This window comes from Pseudophryne corroboree, chromosome 12 (genome assembly GCF_028390025.1).
Source record: "Pseudophryne corroboree isolate aPseCor3 chromosome 12, aPseCor3.hap2, whole genome shotgun sequence".
Classification (NCBI taxonomy): domain Eukaryota; kingdom Metazoa; phylum Chordata; class Amphibia; order Anura; family Myobatrachidae; genus Pseudophryne; species Pseudophryne corroboree.
In genome coordinates, this window is record NC_086455.1 from 153,885,474 (window position 1) to 153,901,144 (window position 15,671).

Here is a 15,671-nt window from a genome sequence, read left to right on the forward strand (position 1 = left end):
TTGGTATAAACGTTGTTAAAAGAGAACCAAATCCCAACATTTTTAACTGAAAATAGGGATTCTCCCCAAGTTTACCTGCTCAGAGCTGGTGAATTGAAATTTGCGATAAAATTACCACGAAAACAGTTTTTGCAAACAATTGAATAGTGGTTTGGCAAAATTACTGCGAATCGCAGAAATTTTGTGCCTTTTTACCGTGAAAAATGCATTTACACCAGTAATTCAATACCCCCCCTAAGTCTTTTCCAAATAGGTCACCCCTATTATCACCAAGCCTTTCAGGATGACCCATGTTATGCCCTGCTTTCTGACAATTTGTCCCATCTACTGTACAGCATGAGGCCCCTTTCAATATATTGTCCACAGCGCCACTAAGCTCCCAGCCAGCCACTTTGAAGGAAAATAGAGAAACATAGAATTTGACGGCAGATAAGAACCACTTGGCCCATCTAGTCTGTCCCTTTTTTATCCTTTAGGTAATCTCAACCCTTTTTGAACCTTAATTCTTTGTAAGGATATTCATATGCCTATCCCAAGCATGTTTAAATTGCTCTACAGTCTTAGCCTCTACCACCTCTGATGGGAGGCCATTCCACTTATCCACTACCCATTCTGTGAAGTAAGTTTTCCTTAAATTTCCCCTGAACCTCCCCCCCTCCAGTCTCAGTGTATGTCCTCGAGTTCTAATACTTCTCTTCCTTTGAAGAATGTTTCCCTCCTGAACTTTGTTAAAACCCTTGGTATATTTGAAAGTTTTTATCATGTGTCCCCTTTCCCTTCTCTCCTCCAAACTATACATGTTAAGATCTTTTAGCCTCTCCGGGTAAGTTTTGTGATGTAGGCCATGCACCATTTTAGTAGCCCTTCTTTGTACACTCTCTAATGTATTTATATCCTTCTGGAGATATGGTCTCCAGAACTGGACACAGTATTCCAGATGGGGCCGTACCAATGACCTGTACAGTGTTTGGTACGGCCTCATCTTGAATACTGTGTTGAATACATGTTGAATACTGTACTGTGTTGATCACGCACATATTAACTTTATCACACTTGTTAATAACATGTTAGTATTCATGTATGTGACTGCAGTGTACAAAAAGAAGAAAAAAAATACACAACGGGTCATTTCTTTATCATGGCAAATGGGTTATTATTGTACAACCCTGTACAGTACTTCAGCATTTTTAAAGATTTAAAAAGCAAAGAGTTACAAAACTGTTTGCAATGAACTGGGAATAGAAAAGATAGCACTTTTTGTTTTAAATTCCATTATATAGTACACCGTATAAATTACAGAGTATTCCGATGCACAAATGCATCTGCCTAACATTTATCAAATGTAAAATTTTTTTGTGTGTGTGTGTCTTTGTTCCGTTTTTGCAAATTCAGTCTTTTTGTATCCTAGCCTGTGGCCTCCACCAAAGCCCAGACAGTAATGTCATCACGTGTGACAGAGTTCCAAATCTGGAACGCTGCTATTGTTGCAGTACCTCAAATTATTGGGGATGTGACAGTCTGTGTAAGTAATGCCCCCATTTGGGGCGTATATGGGCTGCAGTCTGAAACCTCCTTTAAGGAGCTGGTCATTGTTTAAGGAGACTATCTGGAAGCTGGTTTCCGTCATCTCCAGGATTGAATTGTCCTTCTTAGTTCCTGCTTCGCAATAGTCATCTTTCCGGCGCCCACGGTTGTATTTCCACTTCTGAGATGTGTAGCGACCCTTTTTGTGCATATGCCAGCAGAAGATGCTGAGAAGGACAACAAGTACAAAAATGACTGCCCCCCCAATCAGCCCGGCCAGCATAAACGGGGAGCCCAGGCTCTGTGTAGTTGGCTGCTCATGGCTGGAGGGGCTGTTGCTCCCGTTATTTAATAGGGAAGCCCTTGTGGTGGCCTCGGCACAGGCAGTTTCTTCACCTGCTTGATAGTTGTTAAAAGCATCCAAGGGAACTAAACAAATCCTGTAAGTGGACTTGGGTTCTAGGTTTAACAAACTCAAATGTTGCTTCTCTCCGCTCACTATCCTTTCATGGACAATCCCCTCGACCAAACTGTGTCCCATCTTTACCCAAGTCAGCTTGTAGGAGATGACTGTAATGAAGGACAGCCAGCTGACCTGGATGCAGGTGTCATTAAATAAACGAACGGAGAGTTGGATTCGTTCTCGGATGGGTGGGGTCACTTTCTCGGTGACTATGGTTTCTAGGTCAGGCACGGTGAGGGGTATTAGTGACGGAGTGGGTGTCGGAACTGTAGGTGCTATAGTGGGTGTAGTGATAATCTCCACAGGTGGCAGAGTAGTTGGAGCAGTTGTTGGAGGCGGTTGTGTAGTGGTTGGTAAACCTGGAGTGGTGGTCGGACAGGATAATAGATTCACATTGAGCTCTCTTACGGCCATTCCCCGAAAATGCTCTGGCCCTTGGCACATGAAAGCACGGACGTTGATGGCGGCTGGCAGAGATTTAAGCCACTCTGTAACCCATCTAATGCTGCAATCGCAAAACCAAGGGTTGTTGCGTGCAGTTAACTGTTTAAGATTAGTTAAGTTATCAAAGACTCCTTTCACCAACAACTGGAGGCGGTTGTTTGAAATATCCAATCTCTCGAGCTTGTGCAGTTTGGAAAAGGCTGACACCGGGATGTGGTTGATTTGGTTGTCTTGCAGGTTTAGCTTTACCAAATAGGTGCCCTGGAGATCAGTAGGAGGACTGGTGAGAGAATTACGTACCATAGAAAACTCCTTAAGCTTGGATAAGTGGCTGAATGTGCCATCTGCGATACCTTTGTTGGTGAGGAGATTGCCGTCTAGTATTAAACGTTCCAAACTGGTCAGGTTTTGGAAAGCCTGGTCTGAAATCCTGGCAATGCGGTTTTCATCCAACCTTAACTCCTGTAAATCAAATGGAAGACCAACCGGTACACTGCTTAAATGGTTCTTGGACAGAAACAGCAGCTTCAGGCTAACGGCCTCACGAAAGGCTCCATCTTCCACACCAACCGTTGAGATGGAGTTATCATCTAAATGAAGCTCTTCCAGTTTTAAAAGCTGTGCCAGTGCTACCCTTGAAATTGTCTGAATATTGTTCTCCTGCAGGTGAAGCACTCTGACATTCTTGGGAAGGTTCATGGGAAACTCGTCCAACTGGTTGCCATACAGATAAACCGTGTGCACTGACTGGACGTTGTGCAGTTCTGCTGGGAATCCAGCATTGTTAATTTGGTTATTGTGGAGGTAGAGCACGGTTACACCCTCCGGAATCCCAAGAGGCACTGAGGTCAAACTCCGCTCATTACAGTAGACAAAGTTCCGGTCACAGCGGCACACAGTGGGGCATGCCCGGGAGAGGGTAATCTGCATGGAGAGCCCAAGTGAAAACAGGACCCAGGATTTCAAAAATACCACCCAGTCCTTGGGCCAAAATTCTGTCCGAAGGCCCATTTCTGGTCTGCAAAAAACAAAAGGCCTTTGCTAAAATGAGAGGTGCAAAAGCCAACACGGAGTGCAAATTTCAGCATTTAATGTGCTTTTGTCTGGCCATCCGGCAAGAAGAAAGCTCCTCACAGCTGAAGGTGAAGTAATCCTTCGATGCAGACGTCTCATGCCACGGATGGAGATATGGCAGTCTCATTAGCCAGGATTGCTCACTACCCATACAGACTGAAGTGCTCATTAATCACTTTGTAGGATAAAGTTATTGAAACTGAGCAGGCTTTTGGCACAGTGCTTCTTGGAAGGTGATCCGTTACTTGAGTTATCTCTTGCTCTGCTAAATTCGCTTCACCTCATCTGCGGGACCTGTGTGAAGAAAGAAATGCCCGTCAATAAACGCGAAGACCTAAAATCAATATACACCAGCAATGCTATTCACTAACTGGAGAACCAGATTAATGCAACTGTGGCCCTTAGGTGCCCCTACCAGGACATGTAACATGTTAATCTACTAGCAGCCGTGGTAGACCACCTTCAGCCCCATAATGGTGTGTTTCTGGGTGCGAGGTGGCAAATAAGACCAGTCACACTTGGTCACAGATATAGATATTGTTTGTTATTTATAAAGATTGGATATCTGCTAAAAATAAATCTATTGAGATTACCAAAATGATTGGTACTTTAAAGGTTAATACAGGCTGTAATCAGATGCCACAGTTAGGAAACAATACTATTTGCCTATGTAACAATTAAGGTGCTCTATCTATGTAATAAAAATGGATGCTGATAAAAAAAAATGATGTCATCATGATGGAATGTAATTGGTGAGAACTCTGGCCCCTCCCATTCGAGAGTACAGGCATTTCTGCATAACACACAGACATACACAGGAGGGTCTGACACATTTACAGCGTGACACAGATGTGTACAGAGTCACGTAGACATGTGCAGAGTCACACAGATACAGGCATGGACGGAGTCGTGCAGAAATACAGACATGCACAGGGTTACAATATAATACCCCCATTCCCTTCTTAACCTTTCAGGCAAAGGATCTATCATACTGAGACTGAGGACTGCAGCAGCTCTACCCCTATTATCTTACAGGGTGCCTACAGAACCCCCCCCTCAGATTTTGCCCCTCCTATCTCCCATTGAATCCTGCCCCCTATTCCTAATGTGTTCTCTGCTACTTCCCACCGTGCCATGAAGTCTTGCCCCTACTCAGACTCCTCCCAATTCTGACCTGGTTTGTAAAGTATATTATACTTGCTTGATACTTATTGCAGAATCTCCTTCTGTTTCATGTTTCATTGACCGAGCTGCAAGGCCATCATGATAGGTCTGTGAACGACACCATTCACCGACCTATAAAGGGCACACACCGGCTGACGGGCTAGTGATATATTGGGAGTTCGATTGAACTACCGATATATTTGTCAGTGTGTACCTAGCTTTACAACCTGGCCTGCTGGTGTTACTTGGGGTCTGGAGTTGAGATACCCTGCCGAAGCGGATTAACCAACTATATACAACTGCGAATTACTTTACATTTTCGATGAACAGTGTTATTATACGTATATATTTCCGTAACTCCCAACTGTCCCAATTTTTGTGGAGCAGTCCCGCTTTTTTGGGACTGTCCCGCTGCCCCACCCGCGGGCCGCATTGTCCCGGGGTGGGGGGAGGGGCAGTTGGTAGGCTCCTGCACTCGCTGCCCTGTTTAAGCAGAGCAGCGGTGAATAGACGCTGGGCGCATGCGCACACAGCATCTATTCACGGAGACAGAGGGACTGGGGGCATGCCAGCAGCTCACTGAGGGCTGGCTATGCCCCCCTAGTGGCAAGAAATGGGGGTGTGGCTCGCGACCGCTGCATTATCGCGATGCCACGCCATTTTTCCCCTAAAGCCACGCACCCTTTTTCCTGTCGGGCGCAACTTTGCCGCGCAATGGTCCCTCTTTCAAAGATGGTAAAGTTGGGAGTTCTGTATTTCCCAACATCCAGTGCTGAATATTTGTTTCCTTCGAGAAGATCCAGTAAACATTGAATATATATAATATCTTGGACACATCCTAAAACCCGATGTAACATTAGAAAAAGAAAGTATATAAAACAAACACACACTCTGCCCCACTTTGGTTCTAAGTCAGACCTGATTGCAACATAGTTTTGCCCATTATAAAAAAAATGTATGTGCAGTGCAGGTGGGGCAGATGTAACATGTGCAGAGAGAGTTAAAGCCCATACACACTGGGCGATTTTGAGCTGAAAGCAAGTCACTTTTGGTGTGTTGAGCTGCTTTCAGCTCAAAACCGCCCAGTGTGTATGCCCCTGCAATGAGCGCTGATGCGCGCTCCCACTTCATCGCTGGCGGCCACCGTTCATCTGCTGGGATTTCCAGCAGATGAACGGTGGGGTGAACGGCTCTCCATAGCGTCCTGCTATGGTAAGCCGTTCACCCCTGCTGACATCGCTGGGCAGGGGGGAAAAGCGCTCAGTGTGTACGCACCTTTAGATTTGGGTGGGGTATATTCAAACTGAAATCTAAATTGCAGTGTAAAAATAAAGCAGCCAGTATTTACCCTGCACGGAAACAACATAACCCACCCAAATCTAACTCTCTCTGCACATGTTACATCTCACCACCTGCAGTGCAGCATGATTTTGCCCATTAGAGAAAGATTTTATTTTTGCGATCAGGTCTGAATTAGGTCTCTGCCGTTTCCTACAAATCCTATTTAGGACCCCATTCAACTTGGATCGCTATTGAGACAGAAATTGCGATTTTCTCAATCCTGCTTCTGCTACAAAAACCGCATGTGAAGAACCGCCCAGAAAGGTAAAAGATGCCCACCAATGAAATCACAAAATTGCGATACATATGCAGAAACGGAGTACAATCGACAGCTGCGGTTGGCCCAACGCTACTCAGAATAATGAGGATGCAGTCGGATTGGCGCCATGTTTTTAGTCGCAATCCATTGCAACTAACGTCCGATGCACGCCCCAAAAAACGGGGAGCAATCTGGGTTGCGGAGCGATCAGAAAGGTGCCAGATGAAATAAGTCATCTGAAAGGGGAATTATTTTTCAAAGATTAGTGTTATTATAAATATATATTTCCCAGTATCCAGCGCTGAATATTCGTTGACTTTTGTAAGATCCAGCAATACTTTAAGTAAACATTTAATCTATAGAACATCTTGGACACGTCCTAAAACCGGGCGTAACATTAGAAAAAGAAAAAAAAAAGTATATAAAAACACACACACACACACACACACACACACACACACACACACACACACACGTGTATATAACACACACATATAAACAACAGAGGTGGCACTACTGGACCATGAAGTTGGCGAAAAACAACAAGTGTGCTCTCATCAGTGGTTAAAGCACGCTTGTTGTTTTTCACCAACTTCATGGTCCAGGAGTGCCACCTCTGTTGTACATGCTTTTGGGTGGGGTAGACTTACCCCTAGGAACGCACACGGGCAAGTAAATATATATAGGGGTTAAAGTGGGGAGGAATGAGGTGGAGCAGAGTTCCACCACCTGTAATGGTAGGGGGAACTAGTTCCACCATCTCCATTGCCCTGCACAGTAATTCCCACAGAAACCCTGCCCCATCACCTACATCAATAGATGATGCAGGCGACGCTAGTGTTACTGATGAGCTGCAGCCACCTCCTCCGTCTTCAGTTCCTGGTGGCTCCAAAGTCCCCTCCCATTTGCAGCCCACCTTTCCTGGTACTCACACACGCTGTGTCTGTTGGACAGCATTCATACCCTCCTGTATTTATGTCCTGCTGTCACCGCTGCTGAAGTGAAGAGGCGGCATGAGGAGGAGCAGGCTCTGTGCATCTTGAAGACAAGATGAGAGGGAGCTGGAGAACAAGAGAGGTGGGGAAGCTGCTGGAGGGATACAGGGCATGGAGCTGCTGGAGGGACACAGGCGGTGAGCTGCTGGAGTGACAGAGGCAGAGATGTATATAAGGAGCACTAAAGTGGGCAATATGTGTATAAGCTGCATTACTGTGGTTATTATGTGTAAGGGGCGCTACTATTGTGGGAATTGTGTAAAAGGGGTACTACTATGGGCATTGTGTATACGGGGCACTACTGTTTGGCATAACATGCATAGAGGGTACCATTGCGTAGTGCAATGTGAATAAAGGGCATTACTATATGGCGTAATATGAATCAGCGGCACTACATGTGGTGTAATGCGAGTAAGAATGTGCTACTGTGTGGTGAAATTTGAATTGGGGAAATTGGGGGTACTATTATGTGACCACGCTGCCTCTTTGTGAGATCAATGTCCCTTTATAAAGTCTGGGAAGTAGGGCACTCATTTACAGTTTGCAGGGGGGTGTCCAAAACACCAGCATTGGCCCTGGCTCCACTTAATGTGTGTGTGTGGGGAGGGGGCGGGGCTTATTACAGAGCCTGGGCCCTCATTCCGAGTTGTTCGCTCGCTAGCTGCTTTTAGCAGCATTGCACACGCTAAGCCGCCGCCCTCTGGGAGTGAATCTTAGCATAGCAAAATTGCGAACGAAAGATTCTCAAAATTGCGAATAGAAATTTCTTAGCAGTTTCTGAGTAGCTCGAGACTTACTCTGCCACTGCGATCAGTTCAGTCAGTTTTGTTCCTGGTTTGACGTCACAAACACACCCAGCGTTCGCCCAGACACTCCCCCGTTTCTCCAGCCACTCCCGCGTTTTTCCCAGAAACGGCAGCGTTTTTTCACACACTCCCATAAAACAGCCAGTTTCCGCCCAGAAACACCCACTTCCTGTCAATCACATTACGATCACCAGAACGAAGAAAAAATCTCGTAATGCCGTGAGTAAAATACCAAACTTCCTAGCAAATTTACTTGGCGCAGTCGCAGTGCAAACATTGCGCATGCGCAATTAGCGGAAAATCGCTGCGATGCGAAGAAAATTACCGAGCGAACAACTCGTAATGACCACCCAAGATTCTTGCTGCTCTGCTACGACTCTCCTTGGAGGGAGAAAGGTTTGCAGACAAGACCATGAAACAGAGGTCCATTCTGACTTTGACTTTGGGGGATTCTCGGGGGATTATACTGAATCTGTTGCAGTCACATTTAACAGAACAAACAGGGCCCGTGTAAGAAGCGTTCTGCAAGAAGTCTAGAAATGTGCAGAGATTACATAGCAGATACTGTGTCCTTGCTTTCTTGGCTTACAGTCCCACAGATGACAGTACGACACTCGAAGCGCCGCCTGCACAGATAAATAATTCACCCTTTTCCAGTAGAATTCAAAGAATGCCGACGGGGAACACGCATAACCCATATTTCCAGTGTCACTGCAAAAAAAACAATCTTTCAGAGTTCTCCATCTGCAGGAACAGCTCGCTGGGTGAAGCATAGATCTGCCGCTGATAAGGAGCTTTCCAGATTTCAAATCAAGTCGCCTCATTTTTTCTTCTTTTGACAAAAATCTAAGAATTGTTTCTTGTGTGTGTGTAAGATGGAAATAAATGGTTTCTGCAGGCACAGAACTAGCGGGAGCAACGGGGGACTCAGAATCTATTTGCAAAATGCACCATTACTGGTAAAATAGTTGTTTAACCTGCCTGCGACTGAATAGAGGGGTCTAATTCATGTTCACATTAGTGCATGGAGAGGCGGAAAGGAGCAGGGCAGCTGCTCTGTGACATCGCTGGGGTAATGTGCGATGATGATATGTTTACAGGGGAAAGAGGGTAATACTCATATTCCCTTTGTATACTTTTATCGGACGCTGACCTTCCTTCATACAGCTAACATAGGGGCTCATTCCGAGTTGTTCGCTAGCTGAAAATGTTCGCTGTGCTGCGATTAAGGGAAAAAAATGGCACTTCTGCGCATGCGTATGCGGCGCAATGCGCACGCGCGACGTACTTTCACAACGGCCGATGTATTTTCACACAAGGTCTAGCGAGGCATTTCAGTCGCATTGCTGACCGCAGAGTGATTGACATGAAGTTGGCGTTTCTGGGTGTCAACTGACCGTTTTCAGGGAGTGTTCGGAAAAACGCAGGCGTGCCAGGAAAAACTCAGGCGTGGCTGGGCGAACGCAGGGCGTGTTTGTGACATCAAAACAGGAACTGAACTGTCTGAAGTGATCGCAAGCGCTGAGTAGTTCTGAAGCTACTCAGAAACTGCACAATAGTTTTTTGTAGGTGCTCTGCGATCCTTTCGTTCGCACTTCTGCTAAGTTAAGATACACTCCCAGAGGGTGGTGGCTTAGCGTTTGCACGGCTGCTAAAAATTGCTAGCGAGCGATCAACTCGGAATGACCCCCATAGTCATTATACCGGTCAGATCATAGTAAGGTGACTGAAAGCATTTTGCTGGAAATGCTCAGGAAAGGTCTGCAGTACAGTCACTTGGCCTGTAGGTGGCACACTAGGGGCCCTATAGGGACAATTTAACACCTATTTTCGACAGAGAAAGAGTTTATCAAGCATTAATAACAAATAGGACCTTAGATACGTTCAGAGGTCATTGTTTGCTATAGCCAAAGCAAGTGTTCTACTACACTTAACGATAATTTAAGTTATCGTTAATATTGTAATATTTAGCACATGCATTATTAAATTTCACCTCAGAAAAAAACTGCCCGTTATCACGTTACTTCATAAATGTAATTTATTATAATAAGATTCCTTCTGCTGATTATTTAACGGAATATAAGAACTGCTCATAGGCTAACGACTACATTATCGCTGCCTAATAATGAATGAGTCGAAACCACAGACGTAACTTTAAAATGCACTTTCTGCAATACATTAATACTGACCAATAATGAGCAGTAACAGCTGCATAGTATTATTTCTCTTATACGCAACTCTCTGCGTCAGAAACTCTGTATTAATGCCCGTCTGTGACACCTTAACAATCCCTGTCCTTCAGATGAATATTAGTTATCAGCTTCTGTCCAAGAAGCGTCTATTTTGCTGCAGGCTCAGGGGCTTGATCAATCCTGGCTACATTACTGTCCCCAAATTTTCTGCAGGCCCATTAGCTGAATGATAAAAATAAAATGATGGACAGACCCCCCCCCCCCTCCCCCCCCCTTATTTTTTCTTGAGTGCAAGCATTAGCCGTCATGTGGGGATCAGCGTGAGGGGACAGCTTGGCTCCAATTATTGCAGATGACGCGAGTCTGCATAAAAAGATCCTCTAACTGGATTATAGTCCTAACTCAATTGTGACTGTCACAGTTTATCCCTCTTAACGCGCTGAGGTTTGTGTCTTGTACCGTCTCATCTCTGTGGAAGCTTCGCCTTGCAGTGTGCACTGAATCTCAATGGGGTCTGGGAAATGCTGCAACAGCTGTTTTTTTGTTTTTTTTTGCAGCCGTCACGTCGACTTAACCCATTCAGCGCCGGGCAATAGGGGACAAGCCCTGATAGCTGGGTAAACGCCGTGCAGCTGGCTCTATTGTCATCTTTATAGTGAATACGGGGTAGGGGGGGGTGATTGGTTTTAGCACTTGACAAGTTTACATCCATCCTGCCGCAGCGTGTTATTAAATCTGAGGAGGATCCTGTCAGATACAACGCAGCGATTACAGTGAAATGTTTCCTATTTATAACTTGGCTCATGTTCACTATCTATACTGCAAATATTCTAACATACTGGCAGAAGCGCACGGGGAAGATCCAACGTCTCATCCCAAATGGAGGTTTTCACTGTGGGCCTCAGCTGAGGCCCATGAAAACATCAGCCATAGTGCCACTGGGTTGTGTCTAGTGAAGTGATGGAATGACAGGTCCACTTCTATATATCGGATAAATCACCTCATGCCTCATTTACCTCACTGACTCTAGTAATTTGATAAGATCCTTTCTCGCGAACATCGGCTTAGTATTGTACTTTACAAAACTATTATATATATATATATATATATATTATATATATATATATATATATATATATATAGAAGAACAGCAGGTGCCGGCTCTCCCATCCGCTATCATTAGTGCACCGGGTGTCCGCATGTAAATAGCAATAGATACACAGAGATGTGCGGCACTCCAGGCGACTTATCAAATGATACGATTAGAGACAGTTATATGTCATATATATATATATATATTATAACGCATTTGGCCATTAATATGTGTCAGCACCTGTTTCAAACATAATACACTTTCTAATTATCCAGAAAGAGATTCCTTCCCAGGGTGCAATGCTCCAGCTTCGCTCACCACTTCAAACAATCAGATATCTCCTCTTTAGCCAGTGGATCAAGTTAAATGCTGTGTATTATAGATTGCAGTCAGTCCTTGCAGCACGTATCCTGATCCAGGGAACATACTGTACAACACACATATCTCACTGCACTCCTCCAAAGCCCTTAATAGCACAGGTGGGTGCAGCTCTGTTGTGTAGGGAGATCAGGCAGCAAATCCAGATCTGCACAACGCCTCTGGCCCAGCACAGCTACGTTCAGGAACAGAATCGGGTTATCCTGGCACAGGGCAGGGACTGGAGGCTGGGAGGGCAGAGTGAGGACCACCACCTTGCTGGACCACATAATTGCCCTTATTTATCAATGAGTGATAAATTTCACCAGCCAATCAGCTCCTAACTTCCATGTCACAGGCTGTGTTTGAAAAATGACAGTAAGGAGCAGATTGGCTGGTGCAATTTATCACTCACAGTGAAACTTATCACTCATTGATAAATAAGGGCAAATATGTCATATATGTCATCGTCACTCATTAAAGGGGAGCGTGTAGCCAGGGTACAATATTTGCTGTTGAAGAGGCGGCAATGCAGAAGGAATTACCATTTTGCAGCATGCACAGCCTACGGGTAGATGCGGGGCAATGCTTTCTGCAGAGCGGGGCAGTTGGGGGTAGGACTGGAAACAAATTCCGCTGGTGGAAAGTGCAATATGTCACGGTCAAATGTAGAATGAGGCGACAATCCCGTCTTCTCTGTAGCTGTAACTATAGCAACACCCAGTCCCACTCCAGAAGAAAGCTTTTGTTATGGGCTACAGCCCAGCTTCCTGCACACAGGCGTCATTCATGTCCTCAGTGTGTGTGTGTTTCTCATTGTGAACTAAGCGCAGTAGGCGGAGCTTTGTGTGATGGACATTCACAAGGCAAGTTATTACAGGGACACAAAAAGAACTTGCAGTATACAATACCATACCCAGAAGAGGTGAGCACGTTCTTAAATGTCCAACTCAGAATTTCACCACGGAGCTTGTACACTATGGTGGTTATGATGATGTGGTTGCTCATAGCAACCAGACTCCAACTGATACTTTAAAGGTTTTTTAACATTTATTTGTCATATGTTTAATAAATGTGTGTACTGTATACCCTTTTTAAAATACATCTGTTGTCCCGGTAATTATTTGGGGAACATTTTGTTACAAAGGGTAATTATATAATCTGGAAAGGTTAATAACAGCTACCCGAGAACAGCGCCAAACAGCTGAGAAAGCGCTAACACATTACGCAGCGCGGTACATCAAGGCTACTGTAATACAGATCAATAACGTACAATAATATGAAACTGGAGGTGAAGATGTTACACCAGGCCAAGGAGAGATGTACCAAACTTTGGAGAGAGTTAACGTTCTAACCAATCAGCTCCTAACTGTCATTTTACAGGCTGTGTTGGAAAATGGCTAGATCGGGTTGGTTTATATCTCAGTCCACTTTATCTCCAGCTGGAAAGGAAAGTTCCTGCCCCCAGCATAAACATGAGACGGCTATTCTACACGCCCACTGGTACTGCAGGAACACGGCACCTGATTGGGTACAAGCAATGTCCATCTGATGAGACACTGCACCACCTATCTTAGTGAGTTGTGTGTGCAGATTTATCAGTGGGTGATATAACAGAGAAAAGGGGCTGCCACCGGTGATCCCCTGCCAGGAGGTAGGATTCCTGTATTGCAGCAGTACTTGTGCTGACCACACCTGTGCACACCTGTACAGCAGTAATGCCCATGGTCAGACACCTGCACACACCTGCACAGCAGTAATGCCCATGGTCAGACACCTGTGCACACCTGTACAGCAGTAATGCCCATGGTCAGACACCTGTGCACACCTGTACAGCAGTAACGCCCATGGTCAGACACCTGCGCACACCTGTACAGCAGTAACGCCCATGGTCAGACACCTGTGCACACCTGTACAGCAGTAATGCCCATGGTCAGACACCTGCGCACACCTGTACAGCAGTAACGCCCATGGTCAGACACCTGTGCACACCTGTACAGCAGTAATGCCCATGGTCAGACACCTGCACACACCTGCACAGCAGTAACTCCCATGGTCAGACACCTGCGCACACCTGTACAGCAGTAACGACCATGGTCAGACACCTGCGCACACCTGTACAGCAGTAACGACCATGGTCAGACACCTACACACACCTGTACAGCAGTAACGCCCATGGTCAGACACCTGCGCACACCTGTACAGCAGTAACGACCATGGTCAGACACCTACACACACCTGTACAGCAGTAACGCCCATGGTCAGACACCTGCACACACCTGTACAGCAGTAATGCCCATGGTCAGACACCTGTGCACACCTGTACAGCAGTAACGCCCATGGTCAGACACCTGCGCACACCTGTACAGCAGTAACGCCCATGGTCAGACACCTGCGCACACCTGTACAGCAGTAACGCCCATGGTCAGACACCTGCGCACACCTGTACAGCAGTAACGCCCATGGTCAGACACCTACGCACACCTGTACAGCAGTAACGCCCATGGTCAGACACCTGCGCACACCTGTACAGCAGTAACGCCCATGGTCAGACACCTGCGCACACCTGTACAGCAGTAACGCCCACGGTAAGACATCTGCGCACACCTGTACAGCAGTAACGCCCACGGTAAGACATCTGTGCACACCTGTACAGCAGTAACGCCCATGGTCAGACACCTGTACAGCAGTAACGCCCATGGTCAGACACCTGCGCACACCTGTACAGCAGTAACGCCCACGGTAAGACACCTGCGCACACCTGTACAGCAGTAACGCCCATGGTCAGACACCTGCGCACACCTGTACAGCAGTAACGCCCACGGTAAGACACCTGCGCACACCTGTACAGCAGTAACGCCCATGGTCAGACACCTGCGCACACCTGTACAGCAGTAACGCCCACGGTAAGACATCTGCGCACACCTGTACAGCAGTAACGCCCATGGTCAGACACCTGCGCACACCTGTACAGCAGTAACGCCCATGGTCAGACACCTACACACACCTGTACAGCAGTAACGCCCACGGTAAGACATCTGCGCACACCTGTACAGCAGTAACGCCCATGGTCAGACACCTACACACACCTGTACAGCAGTAATGCCCATGGTCAGACACCTGCACACACCTGTACAGCAGTAACGCCCATGGTCAGACACCTGCGCACACCTGTACAGCAGAAACGCCCACGGTAAGACACCTGCGCACACCTGTACAGCAGTAACGCTCATGGTCAGACACCTGCGCACACCTGTACAGCAGTAACGCCCACGGTAAGACATCTGCGCACACCTGTACAGCAGTAACGCCCACGGTAAGACATCTGCGCACACCTGTACAGCAGTAACGCCCATGGTCAGACACCTACACACACCTGTACAGCAGTAACGCCCACGGTAAGACATCTGCGCACACCTGTACAGCAGTAACGCCCATGGTCAGACACCTACACACACCTGTACAGCAGTAATGCCCATGGTCAGACACCTGCACACACCTGTACAGCAGTAACGCCCATGGTCAGACACCTGCGCACACCTGTACAGCAGTAACGCCCACGGTAAGACATCTGCGCACACCTGTACAGCAGTAACGCCCATGGTCAGACACCTACACACACCTGTACAGCAGTAACGCCCACGGTAAGACATCTGCGCACACCTGTACAGCAGTAACGCCCATGGTCAGACACCTACACACACCTGTACAGCAGTAATGCCCATGGTCAGACACCTGCACACACCTGTACAGCAGTAACGCCCATGGTCAGACACCTGCGCACACCTGTACAGCAGAAACGCCCACGGTAAGACACCTGCGCACACCTGTACAGCAGTAACGCCCATGGTCAGACACCTACACACACCTGTACAGCAGTAACGCCCACGGTAAGACATCTGCGCACACCTGTACAGCAGTAACGCCCATGGTCAGACACCTGCGCACACCTGTACAGC

At 46.6% G+C, this 15,671-nt stretch overlaps 1 protein-coding gene across 1 annotated transcript in view; it reads right to left on the reverse strand.

Annotated features, from left to right (window-relative positions):
• Positions 1-1,114: 1,114 nt before the first annotated feature.
• FLRT2 (fibronectin leucine rich transmembrane protein 2) overlaps positions 1,115-15,671 on the reverse strand; it is a 93,753-nt gene continuing 79,196 nt past the window's right edge. Inside the window, exon 2 of the mRNA XM_063948205.1 lies at positions 1,115-3,799. Coding sequence (XP_063804275.1) covers positions 1,445-3,442 — 1,998 coding nt within the window. The 5' untranslated portion in view covers positions 3,443-3,799 and the 3' untranslated portion in view covers positions 1,115-1,444. The remainder of the gene's footprint in view (positions 3,800-15,671) is intronic.